The 17,942-nt window shown below is 33.5% G+C and overlaps 1 protein-coding gene across 1 annotated transcript; it reads right to left on the reverse strand.

Annotated features, from left to right (window-relative positions):
- Positions 1 to 2,196: 2,196 nt before the first annotated feature.
- On the reverse strand, positions 2,197 to 14,924 carry LOC126889617 (4-aminobutyrate aminotransferase, mitochondrial-like). The gene is made up of 2 exons (XM_050658090.1): positions 14,024 to 14,924; positions 2,197 to 2,932 (listed from the first exon to the last, which is right to left on the reverse strand). Exons 1-2 carry the CDS (start codon positions 14,858 to 14,860, stop codon positions 2,231 to 2,233), a joined length of 1,539 nt encoding a protein of 512 aa, XP_050514047.1. The 5' UTR covers positions 14,861 to 14,924; the 3' UTR covers positions 2,197 to 2,230.
- Positions 14,925 to 17,942: the final 3,018 nt, after the last annotated feature.

A 17,942-nucleotide genomic window follows, 5' to 3' on the forward strand; every position in this document is an offset into this window, starting at 1 on the left:
GTTACAGCCCTTTGAAGTTACAAAATGAAAATCGATTTTTTTCAATATATCGAAAACTATTAGAGATTTTTTATTGAAAATGGACATGTGTCATTCTTATGGCAGGATCATCTTAAAACAAAATTATAGTGAAATTTGTCCACCCCATAAAAAATTTATGGGGATTTTGTTCCCTAAAACCCCCCCAAACTTTTGTGTACGTTCCAATTGATTCATTATTGTGGTACCATTAGTTAAACACAATGTTTTTAAAACTTTTTTGCCTCTTAGTATTTTTTCGATAAGCCCGTTTTTATTGAGATGCGGCTTCTTTTTCAATATATTTCCGTAAAAATTTTATGGGGGTTTTTGTTCCTTTAAACCCCCAAATGTTTGTGTACGTTCCAATTAAACTATTATTGTGGTACCATTAGTTAAACACAGTGTTTTTAAAACTTTTGCCTCTTAGTCTTTTGTTCATAAGTCACCTTTTATCAAGATGTAGCTTCTTTTTCAAAATATACCTAAAAATGTAAATTATAAATAAATTTTCAGATTATTAACAGGTCTCTATAACCGTACTTAAGGATCTAGGACGTTTCATCGCCGCCGTTTCGATGCCGCCAGTTCGATGCCGATGCCGGCCGATTCATCGCCAGTCAATTAATCGCTATCTGATATATTTCCGAATTTTCGACAGTTACAATTATTAGTTATTTTTAGTATTAATTAGGAATTCTAGGAAATGCGAGATATGACGGCGATTAAATGGACTGGCGATGAACCGGCGGCATCGAAACGGCCGGCGATGAACCGGCGGCATCGAAACGTCCCATTCCGGTACTTAACCATAATATACAAATATGTGGTGGATTCGACAAATATTCAAAATATCTCGATAAACACTGGCTTATCGAAAAAGTACTAAGAGGCAAAAAAGTTTTAAAAATAATGTGTTTAACTAATGGTGCCTCAATAATAATTTAATTGGAACGTACACAAAAGTTTGGGGGGGGTTTAAGGGAACAAAACCCCCATAAAATTTGTATGGGGTGCACAAATTTTACTTAAATTTTTTTTTAAGATGCTGCTGCCATAAAAATGCCACATGTCTATTTTCAATAAAAAATATCAGAGAGTTTTCGATATATGAAAAAAAATCGATTTTCATTTTGTAACTTCAAAGGGCTGTAACTTTTTTTGTGTGCACTATTGTATATAGGTAAGTGAGGTTCAATCAACCTGTTTTTAACCGTAGAATCTGTGGTATAATTTATGACCAATCTTTTCGGGACACCCTGTATATAGATAACTCAAGTAATTGACGCTAATACAGTATGCGGCAAAATAAACAGTACTGAAATACATATTGAATATAGCCTTGCAAACAATATTCGCGACGACGCACGTTCCCCATAAAACAGATGTTAAAAATGCGCTCTGGACAGTGGCGGATCTACGGGAAGGGAAAATCAGTAAATTTCCCGGCCTAACAATATCCAAAATTAAAGAAAAAATTATTCAAACATAAAAACATATTATCTGACATGAAACCGAAACCAAAGAAAGACAAATTAAACCCAATAAACATGCTAGTTAAGAAAATAAGGGAAGTTAATACCTATAAGTTATAATTGATGTCTTTTATGTAATCTGAGTTTATCTTTTGGTTGGATTTTCATTAGAGGTTCCCCCCTAAGGAAAATTTCCCCTCCCAAGGCAAATTTCTAGCTGCTCTACTGTCTCTGACACGAAAAAATCTTTAATTCTAGTCCGCAATTCCGAAATTGCAGGCGGTGGATCTGTTTAACTCCTTCAGCATTCCCCATATGTACGCATCTGGTGGCGTTATTTCTGGTGAGTGGCAACTCCCTAAATGATCGCACAGTATTCAAAAAGACTCACTCGCAGTGTGACAGGTTGTCCCGTCCTGCTGAAACCATTGTTGATTTTAAGCTTGGACCGTTTTAGTGCCCTTTTCCGTATGAATGAAAATAGTACTCCATCGTAAAAAATTGTTCTGTAAAACTGAGAACTATTCTCAAGTACCTAACATTATCACGACATTCAGACACGTTTTAACGATGGTCGGAAACCACTCAGTACGTTTCGGCGCCTGACACATACAAATTTAAGGCACACGAATTTCGGTATTGGTTATTTTGCCGCATACACAAGACGTTAACACATTTCAAAATACACAACCAGATATTTAATATTTCAAATATATATTTTGAACACACCATAAAATCTAACAACGTTTTGCACCACCCTTTATTTCTTTTAATACCTTCCGTAATATCTCTAAGTAGATGTCACCGTGATGCTCCTGAAACACCAGCGCTGGCCTTAAACGAATTGTTCGAGTACCACTTCCTCCAGCTTGAATACCATTTTTCTTTAATTTAATTACCACAGCATCCCTTGTCTTTTCGTCTTTAACGTTATACGCAATAAAAGTCCCTCTTCCTCTCACGGAATCAATCAAAGGCGTAAACTCGTGCTCTAAGTCTTTCAGACCACATAATAAATTCCTGCCAGAGGTATTCACTTGATCTAATAAATTCTGGCATTTGATGGTGTTGAGGATGGCTTCTAAGATAATAGCCTTGCCTTGATCACCCATCCAGGTGTTAAATATTCTTCCACCGTGTTTAACTTTTACTGCATCACTGTAAAAATAACCTGCTGCTTGCATTTTTTTACTAAAAGTTACAAAGTCTGGAGGACATGGTAAATCAAAATATTCATGACACCAAAACTTTCCGGTGCTACCACAACCCGTTTGAACCTCATCCATGATTAAATAAGCGAAATTATCTTTACAGATTTGTTGAAGATCTTTGAAAAACTCAGCTGATGCATGATTATCGCCACCTTCTGATTGTATGGGTTCAATTATAACTCCTGCAACAGGCGCACACTTTTTTTGCCTGTGGAATATTTCTTTTACCTAAAAATAAATAAACATTTTCAATTTACATACCTTACATTTCTAGTTCAATCGGAGAGTACAGCAAGAATCTCTACCGATTTCGGGCTTCTTAGCTTCTCATCAGGAGACCCATATGCTCTTCTCTCTGAATGAACCAGGATAATACTCCGCGTGGCGTCACGGATTGCAACGAACGAAATGGCAGCGATGTCCTAGCGACATCCGCTCGAAAAAATTTTAAGTTTTTAATCTAACAACACATAAAATGATATTTAAAATACCATATTATACCCTACCAGATTAAAAACAATGGAACACCATCTCTGGTTACACCATCCGAGGATTCTAAAAATGCAAGCCATGCTGTTGCTGAGACTGTAGGAAGATGAGGGAATTTTACATTTTATAATTAACATCCTATCAGGCGGTAAATATCCAGCGAGAATTGTTCCCTTAGTATTCCAAATAGAGTAAATATATAAATTAGAAATGAATAAACATTTTCAATTTTGTTGCAACCCGAAACTGCAGTCGCCGTATATTTCTAGTTCAATCAGAAATTACAGCAAGAATACCTACCGAATTATAATTTGTAAAATTCCCTCATCTTCCTATAGTTTCAGAATACGAATAGCTTGCATTTTAGAAGCCTCGGATGGTGTAGCCAGGGAAGGTTTTCCATTGTTTTTAATCTGATAGGGTAGAAAATGGTATTTTAAATACCATTTTATGTGCTATTAGATTAATAGCTTAAACTTTTTTCTAGCAGATGTCTCTAAAACATCTCTGCCATTTCGTTCGTTGCAATCTGTGACGGCACGCGGAGTATTATCATGGTTCAGTCAGAGAGAAGAGCATACGTGTCTTCTGATGAGGGGATAAGAAGCTCCGAAACCGGTAGATATTCTTGCTGTACTTTCTTATTGAACCAGAAATATAATGCGACTGCAGTTAACCTTTGTCGGGCGGTATAATTTTACAGTGGTAACAGGCGGCATAGGTACAATTGTACCTGTTATTTATTTTCTTAAAAATTCTTTAATCTAAAGGGAAATATTTGTTAGTTTAAAGATAATATTATTGATTACTAGCATAATTGGTTAAAAATTGTTTAGTATTGCAATAAATAAATAATAATATTGGGCAATTTGTCCTAGTACGGATTTACAAACAAAGATTAGAAGCCGCTGTTAAGTGACCCCCTGTTATCTATCGTAAATTATTGAAATTACTGCAACAATAAACTTGGAAATAGTGGTCGTAAACAAATTCTAGGAAGAGTAGCATTGTATTTTATTCTAATTGGAGACAATAGATTTCATCCACATTTAATTATTCGGTATTTGTCAATACGTGTATACCTAAAAATTATCATGAGTAATAATGATCCTAAATTTAGTTTACCGAAATGCGAACAAAAGAGGTATATATAGAATCAACAAAGAAAACTTGCGAGAGATGTGGAATTGTGGAATATGGAGTCTCTGCTACTTATACGTGCAGCAATGTCTCGTGATCATTTCAAGACCATGCTAAGATTTATAAGATTTGACAACGAAAATATCAGTCAATAACGTAAAAAAACCGATAAGGCTGCACTCATACGAGGTACCTGGACAATACTGAATAAAAAAGTGCACCAAGGCTACAAACCATGCCAATGTATAACCATAGATGTACAACTGTTTCTGTTTAGAGGCCGCACACAATTTACACAAAATATGTATCTTCTACACCCACTAAATATGTGTTTGTAATGCATAAAATCCCATACAAATTCATCTTTATATTTGAAAAACCACATATGAAGAGTACAGGGGAAAAAAAAGGAATGTCACTTTTTCATGAATTTTGGCTTTTCTCGGCATGTGGTAGCAAAAACTGAGTACTATCGACTAGACTATCGATTCAGAACCATAATCAGGAAGATCTGTCTATAAATTTTCTAAGAATTTGTATCCAGGCGAAAGACCAGGATTTTACGCCACTGGACAAAAATAACGAGTGTTTTTTGTGCATTATTAAATTAATAACTTAATATAGATTAAGATAATAATAAGATTATAGACCAATAATTGCTAGAATTCTGTTAAGAATCTCCTAAGTAGTTTTTAGATAACATAAGAATTAAACCTTTATTGGTGTTCATCTGAATATGTATAAAATATGACATTCCTTGTTTTTCCCCTGTACTCTTCATATGGTTCCCGACAAGTTAATGTTGGATAACGAACAGTTTTGGATCTGGTCACGTCTAATAACTTTTTACCAGTTCTGAACTAGCTAAAGTCTAGAATTCATGTCACATGAGATTATTGGGCTGAATTAGAAAAAATAAGAAATTTCTGTCCATCAATATGCAATCAAGCAAAAAAATAGCTATGTTTCTTTGCTAAAAATATAGCAAATCTTGCATACAATCATGAATGCTCTTATTTGATAAAGAAAAACAAAGCAGTAGTGTTACTCTCGTCCATGCAAATAACCGGACAAGTAGCCGGAAATGATTGAGTATTAGAGTAAAACAAAAAGGGGTGTTGATACCATGGATAAAATGCTGGGTGAGTATACTGTCAAACGTCGAACATTGTTTTGGCTCTTGGCCTTTTTTATAATATGATTGACGTCACTGGCTTAGCATCCTACATTACATCGAGATCGAGGGTACAATCCACTATAACAAACAAAGGACCAACGCAAGAAGTCTTTGAAGGATTTTTCTACTTTCTACAGATCTTTGTCTTGTTGTAGATATGTAGATACTCCTTCTCAAGTATCTCACAGCATTCCTGGATCTACTCCAGTAACCACAAGTCGCCATATTTGTCAAAACGAATGGAAAAACAACCAAAACGAGAAAAAGTTGTGTAGTATGTTTTCTACCTCGGTGTGACACATATTCTTTGTCTAGAACGACATGTATGGGTTGCGAAAATCCAAACAAAATTCATTTTTTATTTTGGTTCAAATAAACTATCATTTAAATACAAAATGTATTGATATTTTACAACATTCATTTAAAAAAAATATATAAGGTTCAAATTTACCTATTGCCGTCAGTTTATGGGGTAGGAAAAATTTAAACTACCGGCTGGGAACTGGATAAAGATTTCTTTGTTATATTTTCCAGTTATGGAGTATATCCAGTTAATATACTGGATCAATGTAGAGATGTTACAACATTTCAAGTCTCTATCTCTTTAACAAAAAAAGTTATGAAAATTTGAAAACTCTAAAGGTTACAATAATAATTGTACCTATGCCGCCCGACAGAGGTTAATGCAGGAAATTGAAAATGTTTATTAATTTTTAATTTATAATATTATTTACTTTATTTGGAGTACTAAGGAAACCATTCTCGCTGAAAATTTACCGCCTTAGTAAGGATGTGAATTATAAGTAATTTGAATAAATATTCCCTTATCTTCCTATAGTCTCAGAATCAGCATGGCTTGCATTTTTAAAAGCCTTGAATGGTGTATGCGGAGAAGGTTTTCCATTGTTTTTAATCTGGTAGGGTATAAATAGGGGAGTGAATATAGATTTTTACTTCGGAAAAAATCAAACAAGATAGAACTTTTTGTAGTTTTATTAAGAAATATTTAATAAAAACATCAAATATCAAAATGTTCTACTCGAGAAGTGGTTGCTTCATTTTTTATTAAACAAATGAACTACGAAATTAGATGTTTTTTTTAAATAACTCCGAAAATTTAAATTTTAGAAAAAAACTGACTTGACCATTGAAAAATTCAGAAAATTTTATAAAAAAAAACCTTATACCTATAAAGAATTTTATAAAATTAAATCTGTATCTTCTATAATTTTTTATTTATAACGCTAAAGTAACCCTTCTCACAAACATTGGCACACTGTAAATAGACCGGGCAGTATTGTCGCCCCCGCTAGCGCAATTATTCCGATTCGATTTTTTTGCACAAATTTACTCAAAAAGAGGTCATTATAACATATCCACAGGGTGCCGGGCGGTGCCGTGGTCGAAAATTTTTTTAAACAATTCTTTTTAAACAAATTCACAAAAATATTTTTTTATTTCCAACAATTTTTTTTTAGATAAATTGGGTCATTCTGAGCAAAAAAGGTATCTTGTCATTTTTCTCTCAAATTGACTGTTGTCTAGTTATAAGCCATTAAAAATTTGAAAAATGCAAAAATGGCCATTTCAAGGTTTCATAACTCGATCAAAAATGATTATTATGAAATTCAAAAAGTGACAAAATCAAGATTCAAATACCTTCTTCAATGTCCTGAAGAGATTTTTGTCACTATTTTATTACAAAGCTGTCATTTTTAGTTATTAACAATTAGCGGTATAGTCCAACTGTATCGTCGCCCCCGTTAGCGGAACTATTTCGATTCGATTTTTTTGCACAAACTTACTCAAAAACAAGTCTTTATAACATATCTACAGGGTGCCGGGCGGTGCCGTGGTCGAAAAATTTTTTAAACAATTTTTTTTAAACAAATTCACAAAAATAACTTTTTCATTTCCGACAATTTTTTTTTAGATAATCTGGGTCATTGTGAGTAAAAAAGGTATCTGCTCATTTTTCTCTAAACTTGACTGTTGTCGAGTTATATGCGATTAAAAATTTTTAAAATGCGCAAATGGCCATTTTCAATGCTTGATAACTCGATTAAAAATTATTATTATGAAATTCAAAAAGTGGCAAAAGCAAGATTCAAATATCTTCTTCAACGTCTTGAAGAGATTTTTGGCATTATTTTATTACAAAGCTGTTATTTTTAGTTATTAGCAATTAGCGGTATAGTCCAACTGTATCGTTGCCCCCGTTAGCGGAACTATTTCGATTAGATTTTTTTTGCACAAACTTACTCAAAAAGAGGTCCTTATAACATATCCACAGATGCCGGTCGGTGCCGTGGTCTAAAAATTGTTTAAACAATTTTTCGACCACCGGCCGGCACTCTGTGGATATGTTATAAGGACCTATTTTTGAGTAAGTTTGTGCAAAAAATCTAATCGAAATAGTTCCGCTAACGGGGGCAACGATACAGTTGGACTATACCGCTAATTGCTAATAACTAAAAATAACAGCTTTGTAATAAAATAATGACAACAATCTCTTCAGGACGCTGAAGAAGGTATTTCAATCTTGATTTTGTCAGTTTTTGAATTTCATAATAATCATTTTTAATCGAGTTATGAAGCCTTGAAATAGCCATTTTCGCATTTTTCAAATTTTTAATCGCATATAACTCGACAACAATCAATTTTAGAGAAAAATTAGAAGAGACCTTTTTTGCCCAGAATGACCCAAGTTATCTAAAAAAAATTGTTGGAAATGAAAAAATTATTTTTGTGAATTTGTTTAAAAAAATTGTTTAACAAATTTTTCGACCACGGCACCGCAAGGCACCCCATGGATATGTTATGAGTACCCCTTTTTGAGTAAGTTTGTGCAAAAAAATCTGATCGAAATTGTTCCGTTAATGGGGGCGACGATACAGTTAGACTATAGCGCTAATTGTTAATAACTAAAAATAACAGCTTTGTAATAAATTAATGACAAAAATCTCCTCAGAACGCTAAAGAAGGTATTTTAATCTTGATTTTGTTTTTTTTTTAATTTCATAATAATCATTTTTGATTGAGTTATGAAGACTTGAAAATAGCCATTTTCGTATTTTTAAAATTTTAATCGCGTATATCTCGACAACAGTCAATTTTAGAGAAAAATGACAAGAGACCTTTTTTGCTCAGAATGACCCAAATTATCTAAAAAAAATTGTTGGAAATAAAAAAATTATTTTTGTGAATTTGTTTAACCCAGATATTACTACCGTCCTTTTAAAAGGCAGTGTAAATTATGCGTAATTTAGGTTAGTACAGCTACCAACTGATAGATGGCTCTAGATGGAGTGTTTTCAAGAGCCAGCATTCGACAAGTTTTAACGATTTTAGTGCGCGCACATGCTGTAATTGTGAGGTTATCTGTGTAAATTGTCAGGTTTTGGACTACAAAATGGATGCTTATAATTGGAGGTAAGTCTAGAATTAAAAAACTGTTATTTCACGGCATTGGCATGTGGATTATTGTATAATAAGGACTTATGTACGTATATTCTTGGCTCGAATAGTTGTCACGTTGTTTCAAAGACTCGCCGCTTGGGATTTCATTTTGTTCTTTTAAAAGGACGGTAGTAATTAGTACTACCAACGTGCGTATTGTTTCAGGAGGCCTCTCAAATTGCATGAGCTATTAGAAGAGCTTGATTCTGATGAAATCCCAGTCCCTCCAGATGGTTTGATCATATTTCCCCCAGAAAATGCCAATGATGATGTCACCGATTGCGACTCCGGCGATGAAGAACTAACTACAATAAATAATTTACCGGGTAGTCAGTTGAGAAACGATGTAGAACTTGTTTTTGACAACGCGACTGAATTACCACAAGATTCTGTGAATTCCAGCCTACCAGAAGAATATTCGGATGATGACAATATACCATTGGCTTTGTTTCTTTCCAAGGAAAAGCTGCCCCATCAATTAGAGAAGAGAATATCTGCACACTGGATTCAAGGAGACTTGTATCAACACCCTGATTGTACTTACTGGAAAACTCAATTTGGACCGAAAATGACTCAGTCGCCGATGGAAATTTTCAATTTGCTTTTTGATGATGAAGTCATCAATTTGGTTACCGAATACACTAACATCTACGCAGGACAAAGAAATCTTTTGAACGACATTACTCAAAATGAGATTCGATGTTTTATAGGCGTTCTTGTATTGAGTGGTTATGTGGTTGTGCCGAAAAGGTACATGTACTGGGAAAATCGTGACGATTCGCACAACGCAATGGTGGTAGCTGCTATATCTAGGGATAGATTTTCCCACATAATGAAAGTTTTGCATGTTTGCAATAACTTGTCATTAGATAAATTTGATAGATTTGCCAAGATGCGACCCCTGTTCGACGTAATAAACAAAAAATTTATACAATTTTCCCCTTTAGAACAACATCACAGCATAGATGAGGCAATGGTTCCGTATTTTGGTCGCCATCCCACAAAACAATTCATCAGGGGAAAACCAATCCGTTGGGGGTACAAAATGTGGGTAGGAGCCCTTCGTCTGGGATACATAGTTTGGTTTTCTCCTTACCAAGGTAATTCCACTACAATACCTGAACAATATAAAGTCCTTGGATTGGGTGCATCAGTAGTTCTATCCTATGCAGACAGATTGAATGAAGTATGGCCTCAAAGGCGATTCCATCTTATTTTTGATAATTATTTTACTTCTATTCATTTACTGCATGAGCTAAAACAAAGAGGCATATTTGGTACAGGCACTGTAAGGGAAAATCGCACCATGAAATGCCCTTTACCCTGTTCATCTATTATGAAAAAAACTGAACGTGGTATCGTCTTGATAAAAATACAGGAATAGTGGTTTGCCGCTGGCATGATAATAATATCGTTTCTATTGCTTCCAATTTTGTACCAGTAATGCCTTGCTTCTCTGTAAAGAGATTTTCACAAGCAGAGAAAAAACATATTCAAGTTCCTCAACCAAATATTGTTAGAATATACAACAACTTCATGGGCGGCGTTGATCGCAGTGACCAGAACAGCAGTTTATATCGAGTGTCCATAAGAGGAAAGAAATGGTATTTTCCCCTTTTTGCTCATTGCGTTGATATGGCTATTCAAAATGCGTGGCAGATTCACAAAACTCAAGACGGTAAACTGGATCAACTTGAATTTAGAAGATCTATTGCAATAATATTTTGGAAACTTTTAAAAAAGAAACAAAACGCGGACCTTCTAAGCGGAATTCGAATTCGGTAGCCAATTCAAGATATGACGGTATTAACCACTTGGTTCTTTATCAAGAAAAGCAATCGCGATGTGGATATTGTCACAAAAAAGTCCAGTTTTTGTGTGAAAAGTGCAAAATACCTTTACATCCAAAATTTTGTTTTAAATCCTTTCATTCTTTGTAAATTGATACTAATAAAATATATATGATATCTGGTACCGTATATTACTACCGTCCTTTTAAAAGAACATGTCAAAACTTGACAGGTATCGTCATAAAAAAATATATGATTGTGTTTTTTGGTTCCATATGCTATAATTTCCATGAAAATTCGAAATTAATTCAAAATGTTAACAATAAAAGTTTCAGTAATATCTGGGTTAAAAAGAATTGTTTAAAAAATTTTTCGACCACGGCACCGCCCTGCACCCTGTGGATATGTTATAAGGACCTCTTTTTGAGTAAGTTTGTGCAACAAAACCTAATCGAAATAGTTCCGTTAACGGGGGCGACGATACAGTTGGACTATAGCGCTAATTGTTAATAACTAAAAATAACAGCTTTTTAATAAATTAATGACAAAAATCTCTCCAGAACGCTGAAGAAGGTATTTTAATCTTGATTTTGTCTCTTTTTGAATTTCATAATAATCATTTTTGATCGAGTTATGAAGCCTTGAAAATGGCAATTTTCGCATTTTTAAAATTTTTAATCGCGTATAACTCGACAACAGTCAATTTTAGAGAAAAATGACAAGAGACCTTTTTTGCTCAGAATGACCCAAATTATCTAAGAAAGAATTTTTGGAAATAAAAAAATTATTTTTGTGAATTTGTTTAAAAAAAATTGTTTAAAAAATTTTTCGACCACGGCACCGCCCGGCACCCTGTGGATATGTTATAAGGACCTCTTTTTGAGTAAGTTTGTGCAACAAAACCTAATCGAAATAGTTCCGTTAACGGGGGCGACGATACAGTTGGACTATAGCGCTAATTGTTAATAACTAAAAATAACAGCTTTTTAATAAATTAATGACAAAAATCTCTCCAGAACGCTGAAGAAGGTATTTTAATCTTGATTTTGTCTCTTTTTGAATTTCATAATAATCATTTTTGATCGAGTTATGAAGCCTTGAAAATGGCAATTTTCGCATTTTTCAAATTTTTAATCGCGTATAACTCTACAACAGTCAATTTTAGAGAAAAATGACAAGAGACCTTTTTTGCGCAGAATGACCCAAATTATCTAAGAAAGAATTTTTGGAAATAAAAAAATTATTTTTGTGAATTTGTTTAAAAAAAATTGTTTAAAAAATTTTTCGACCACGGCACCGCCCGGCATCCTGTGGATATGTTATAAGGGCCTATTTTTGAGTAAGTTTGGGCAAAAAAATCGAATCGGAATAATTACGCTAGCGGGGGCGACGATACTGCCCGGTCTAAAACTAACATACGGCGAAGTGCACGGTTGAGTTATTTTAATGTAATTCTTTAACTAATGGATTAAATGAAATTTTACAACTTGAACATAAAAGAACAAGAATTAAGCTATCTTATGGTTATAATAGAAAGAAATAAAATGTGTGGGCATAAGTACGGTATAGGCGGAAACTGAGGCTTACATGTATTTTGTTTAAAAATGATTTAAAAATGTGTAACTAATACAATTTTTCTTATAAAACTCTCAGTTTTGCACAACTTACCTTTCAAACATCTTACTAAATGATGTTTCATTTAAAAAAAAAATCTCAAATATTTAATTCAAATGATATGACGTCTCAAAAAATGTAATTTTTGAAATCTTCCTAGTTTTATAGAATTACCACCATTTTAAGACGGTATTATTCAAGTTAGAACAGATCTAGAATCTTACAATTTTATAAGTGCTTTTTTAAAGTTTTGGATGTTGTCTTTAAAATGCACTGAATTATTTTACTTTAGATATGAAATAAACTATTTATTTTTAAGAAAATTAAGAAAGATAACAAAAATGTAATAACAAAACCGAAAATTACCAGCTAAAATAATGTTTATATAAAGTGATCAAAACTTTTTTCTGTCAAACTGACCTAAAATGTATTTAATGATAAGCTTTAACAATAATAAATGTTCAGCAAAAAATTTTTTTCTTTAGCTCTTATACAGTATGTCTGCGTAACTTGGAACCTATTGATACCTTTTTTATTATCAGTTTTACGAAAAAAAGTTATTCCTTATAAAATAGCCTGCATAGTATATAATCTAAGATGCAATCATCAAATATCAAATTTAATTAATGTTGTACGAGGTATGTTAAAACATATTAATTTTACTCAAGAGTAAAGTACCTTTACATTTCACAATATCGAAATTTTTTATTAAGAAAAGTTGTTTGGAATTAAAAAATTTGTTTTAGTGTTCAACTACATCCTTCTAATTAAAATATTGTGAATAATAAAGGCTCTTAACTCTTAAGAAAAATTCATATTTTTTACATACCTCGTATAAAATTTCAAAAATTTTACATCTGATGGTTGTATCTTAGATTTTAGATCAGTGAGAGCATTTTATGAAGAATACCTTTTTTCGTAAAAGTGATAATAAAATAGTTATCATAATTAAAATAAAATGATAAGTATCCGTAATTTGAGAAAAAATTTAAATTTTTTTTGATTAGAATGATGTAATTGTATATTTAGATATAGTTTCTAATTTCAAACAACTTTTCATAATAGCATTTTTTGATATTCTGGAATATAAAGGTACTTTACTCTTTAACGAAATTCATATTTTTGACATAACCCGTATAAAATTGATAAAAATTTGATATCTGATGGTTCAGTTTTAGATTTTTGGCTATCCAGAGCATTTTACTAAGAATAACTTTTTTTCGTAAAATTGGTAATAAAAAAGTTTTCCATGTGGTTCCTAGCTACGCAGACACACTGTATACGAGCTTCTGTATAAGAATTTTCAAATAGGAATGCCATATTCGGATTCAGCATAATCAAAAACAAAATAGAAACATATTTGATCAAAGTAAAATGATGAATTTAACGATATTTTTAAAATTATTTATACAAAACAGTTGTTATTGTTTAAACAATTAATAAACAATTAGCGGTCAAATCTGCGAGTAGAACTTTTTTACTTGAACATGTATATAAACTAACAAAAAAAGTTTTAGAAAAATATAAGTTTGTTTGAATTTTTCCGAAACAATACCTATTATTTTCGTTCTAATTGCACTCTCCTAAAAGTGGTATTCTAAATAACATTTTATGTGCTATTAGATTAAAACTTAAACTTATTTCTTTTACCTCTTCGAGACACAGGCAGTCAATCTCTTTATTTTCTCTGCGGTTTTCTTCCAAAGGATACTTATAAACTGGAAAATTAGCCGTTGGCCAATAATTAAAGCTTGGAAAATCCAATTTCTGTATCGGTTTTGAATGTGTTGCAGATAAAATTCCGAGGGTTCTTCCATGAAATGCTCCATTAAAGGATAAAATGGACAGATGAGGGCTTCCTGGTGGTTGGTTGAAAATAGACGATTGTTTCTCTTCATCACTAAAGTCCTTGTTTCCTCTTTCTCTCATTCTGTAAGCTACAAAAGCTTGCTTAACGGCGTTTTCATTGGAACAAGCTCCACACATCATCATCTGAATTTTGGGTAATTTCGGTGATACTGATTTCAAAATATTTTCCATTCGTGAGGGCCAGTCCATGCAAGGAAAAACCCCAAGTGCTGACCTATTTATCATGCATTTTATATGACGCGGATCTTTAAAAGTATCCAAAATAGCTGGATGGTTATAGCCCAGTGCTATTGTTGCAATATTCATATACGTGTCTAACAAAACATTATCGTCAGCATCCACTATATAATTTCCTATTGATTTTTGGTAGTTTGCTAAATACTGTACTGACTGAACCATCTGTAAATTGCTTAAATTCTTTATACCTTCTTTAGATTTAGGACCAGGAATTTCGGTTTTTATATATGGACCATCAGGTTCACCGGGAACAAGACTATTTTTATTTTTTTGGTCACAGGAATCAGAGCACAGTTTAAACTTACTTTCCATTAAAAATGGAATATTACAGATGTCTAGAGACTGTAACTTTGAAGTTACTGATTGAGCGTAAGTTGCCATTTTGTGTACAATTACTTTTTAGTGAAAACACTTAAATTTCGAAAAATGAATTTTGACATTTACAAAAATCAGAGTACATAATAGGTAAATAACAATATTTATGTTAAATTTGACATTCCTGACATTATAACTTACAAGTACTTCTTCTTCTTACTCTCTTTCTTGGCTGGCATATTTGTGCATCTGCCAGTACATTTGATTATATTGCAGCTCGTCTTGCTCTAAGCAATGCTGCAACACTGAAATGAAAACCTAAAAATGTTGCCTTGATTTACCAAGTAATCAGGGGAATATTGGGGGACGTAAGTGCGGGTCGAAGTATTTTAAATTCATAAATTCATTTTAGCCCCGTCGGGATAGCATTTGACCTTGCATTAGGAGCTGCCCCAAATTTTATTTTTCTAATCTTTAGGGAGGGCCAATATTAGTATAAATTTAACATCTCGACTGAATTCCACCGTTGCGTTAGCCGCCATCTTGATTTTAAACGAGAACCGTTTTTGCTCAATATCTCCGCCATTTTCAATTTTTTGACAAAAAGTGTGGAAACTGAAATTGTTGAAAATACGATTTTCTATAATTTCATTTATTAAAATTTTTTTCGTGCGGTCGATATTTTCCGAGTTATGAGGGGAAAATAGTGACAGTTGTAGCATAATTATGGAATTATTGAATTATCTCGTTTATTATTAGTTTTACAACAAATATTTACCTATATAAAAATGAAGATAATTAAATTTTGTACAGTTTTGATGTCGTTCATTTTTTTGATAAAATCAATATTTAAGGTAGTACGTATGTGCTAAAGGTGCGAGCGTAAGACCTGATTGATTTTGTAGCAATTGTTTTTTTTTTTCAATATCTCCGCCATTTTCAACTTTTCGACAAAAAGTGTAAGAACTGAAATTGTGCAATTACGATTTACTACAATTTTTCGAGAGAACCAGTGGCGGGTCTACAAGGGGGAGAAATGGGAAAATTCCCCCCAACAGGGTCCAAAATTTAAAAAAAAAATTGTTGGAACATCACGATATATTAGCTGACATAAAGCTTAAAATATCGACAGACAAATTCAACCAATAAAACCGGCTAGTTTATAAAATTAAATGAACTTAATGTATATCATGTCTTTTTATGTCTTTTATATACTTAGTTTTGTTGATGTTTCATTGGAAGTTTCAAAAATTGTATAAAATATAATTCTCTTTATTTTTGTTTAGGTGCAATTATGTCGTAAAGTTAATAATAAATGAGACAATTCAATAATTATACTTCCCCTCCGCTTCCATTATTTTCCCCCTTAACTCGGAGAATATTGATCGTATAAAAAAATTGTGCCAAACAAATTGTAGGAAATTGCATTTCCAACAATTTTCTTTCCCACCATTTATGTCGAAAAGTTGAAAATGGCGGAGATATTAAGCAACAACAGTTCTCATTTAAATCAATACGGCGTCTAATGCAACCGCGGAATTCAGTCGAGATTTTAAATTTACACTACTGTTGATTTCTCCTAAAGGATATAATTATAAAATTTGGGGCAGCTCGGATACAAAATTCAATTCAATAATTATGCTCCCCCCACCACTTTATAATATTTTCCCATGTAACTCTGAAAATATCAACCGCATGAAAAAAATTGTTAAAAAGAAATTGTAGGAAATTATATTTTGAACAATTTTAGTTGAAAATGACGTAGATATTGAACAAAAACACTTGCTATAAAATCAATCCGGTCTTACGCTCGCGCCATTACCACATACGTACTACCTTAAATATTAATTTTAGCAAAAAAATGAAAGAGATCAGAATTGTGTAGAATTTAATTCTCTTCATTTTTGTACAGGTGTGTGTGGGTGTGTGTGTGTGTGCGTGTGTGTGTGTGTGCGTGTGTGTGTGTGTGGGTGTGCGTGTGCGTGTGTGTGTGTGTGTGTGTGTGTGTGTGTGTGTGTGTGTGTGTGTGTGTGTGTGTGTGTGTGTGTGTGTGTGTGTGTGTGTGTGTGTGTGTGTGTGTGTGTGTGTGTGTGTGTGTGTGTGTGTGTGTGTGTGTGTGTGTGTGTGTGTGTGTGTGTGTGTGTGTGTGTGTGTGTGTGTGTGTGTGTGTGTGTGTGTGTGTGTGTGTGTGTGTGTGTGTGTGTGTGTGTGTGTGTGTGTGTGTGTGTGTGTGTGTGTGTGTGTGTGTGTGTGTGTGTGTGTGTGTGTGTGTGTGTGTGTGTGTGTGTGTGTGTGTGTGTGTGTGTGTGTGTGTGTGTGTGTGTGTGTGTGTGTGTGTGTGTGTGTGTGTGTGTGTGTGTGTGTGTGTGTGTGTGTGTGTGTGTGTGTGTGTGTGTGTGTGTGTGTGTGTGTGTGTGTGTGTGTGTGTGTGTGTGTGTGTGTGTGTGTGTGTGTGTGTGTGTGTGTGTGTGTGTGTGTGTGTGTGTGTGTGTGTGTGTGTGTGTGTGTGTGTGTGTGTGTGTGTGTGTGTGTGTGTGTGTGTGTGTGTGTGTGTGTGTGTGTGTGTGTGTGTGTGTGTGTGTGTGTGTGTGTGTGTGTGTGTGTGTGTGTGTGTGTGTGTGTGTGTGTGTGTGTGTGTGTGTGTGTGTGTGTGTGTGTGTGTGTGTGTGTGTGTGTGTGTGTGTGTGTGTGTGTGTGTGTGTGTGTGTGTGTGTGTGTGTGTGTGTGTGTGTGTGTGTGTGTGTGTGTGTGTGTGTGTGTTTTATTCTTTTATTTTTTTAATTTTAGGTATTGTTTTAATGAAAATGTTTGGAAAGTAGTAAGTATTAAAATTAGTTTAATATTTGAAACAAATATAAATAAACTGTTTAAAGTACATATATTAATTTCGTTGGAATCATATAATAGAAGTATAACTTCTAACGTGCGTACAAAGTACACACACATTCCTTTTTCAAGTAGTAAATGCTCTGGTCTAATATATTCTGAATGCCTGACGCGCTATAATATTTCCATGTGACGGTTTTTTACATCTTTGAAAATTTGTACACGCTCACCTCCCCACTAAAATGGAAAACTTAACTTCTTTTGCTTTTAGTACCTAACTTTCACAACCCAATAAGCCCCTATCCTATTTAGTAACTGAATT

The sequence above is a fragment of the Diabrotica virgifera genome, chromosome 8, assembly GCF_917563875.1.
Source record: "Diabrotica virgifera virgifera chromosome 8, PGI_DIABVI_V3a".
Taxonomy (NCBI): Eukaryota; Metazoa; Arthropoda; class Insecta; order Coleoptera; family Chrysomelidae; genus Diabrotica; species Diabrotica virgifera.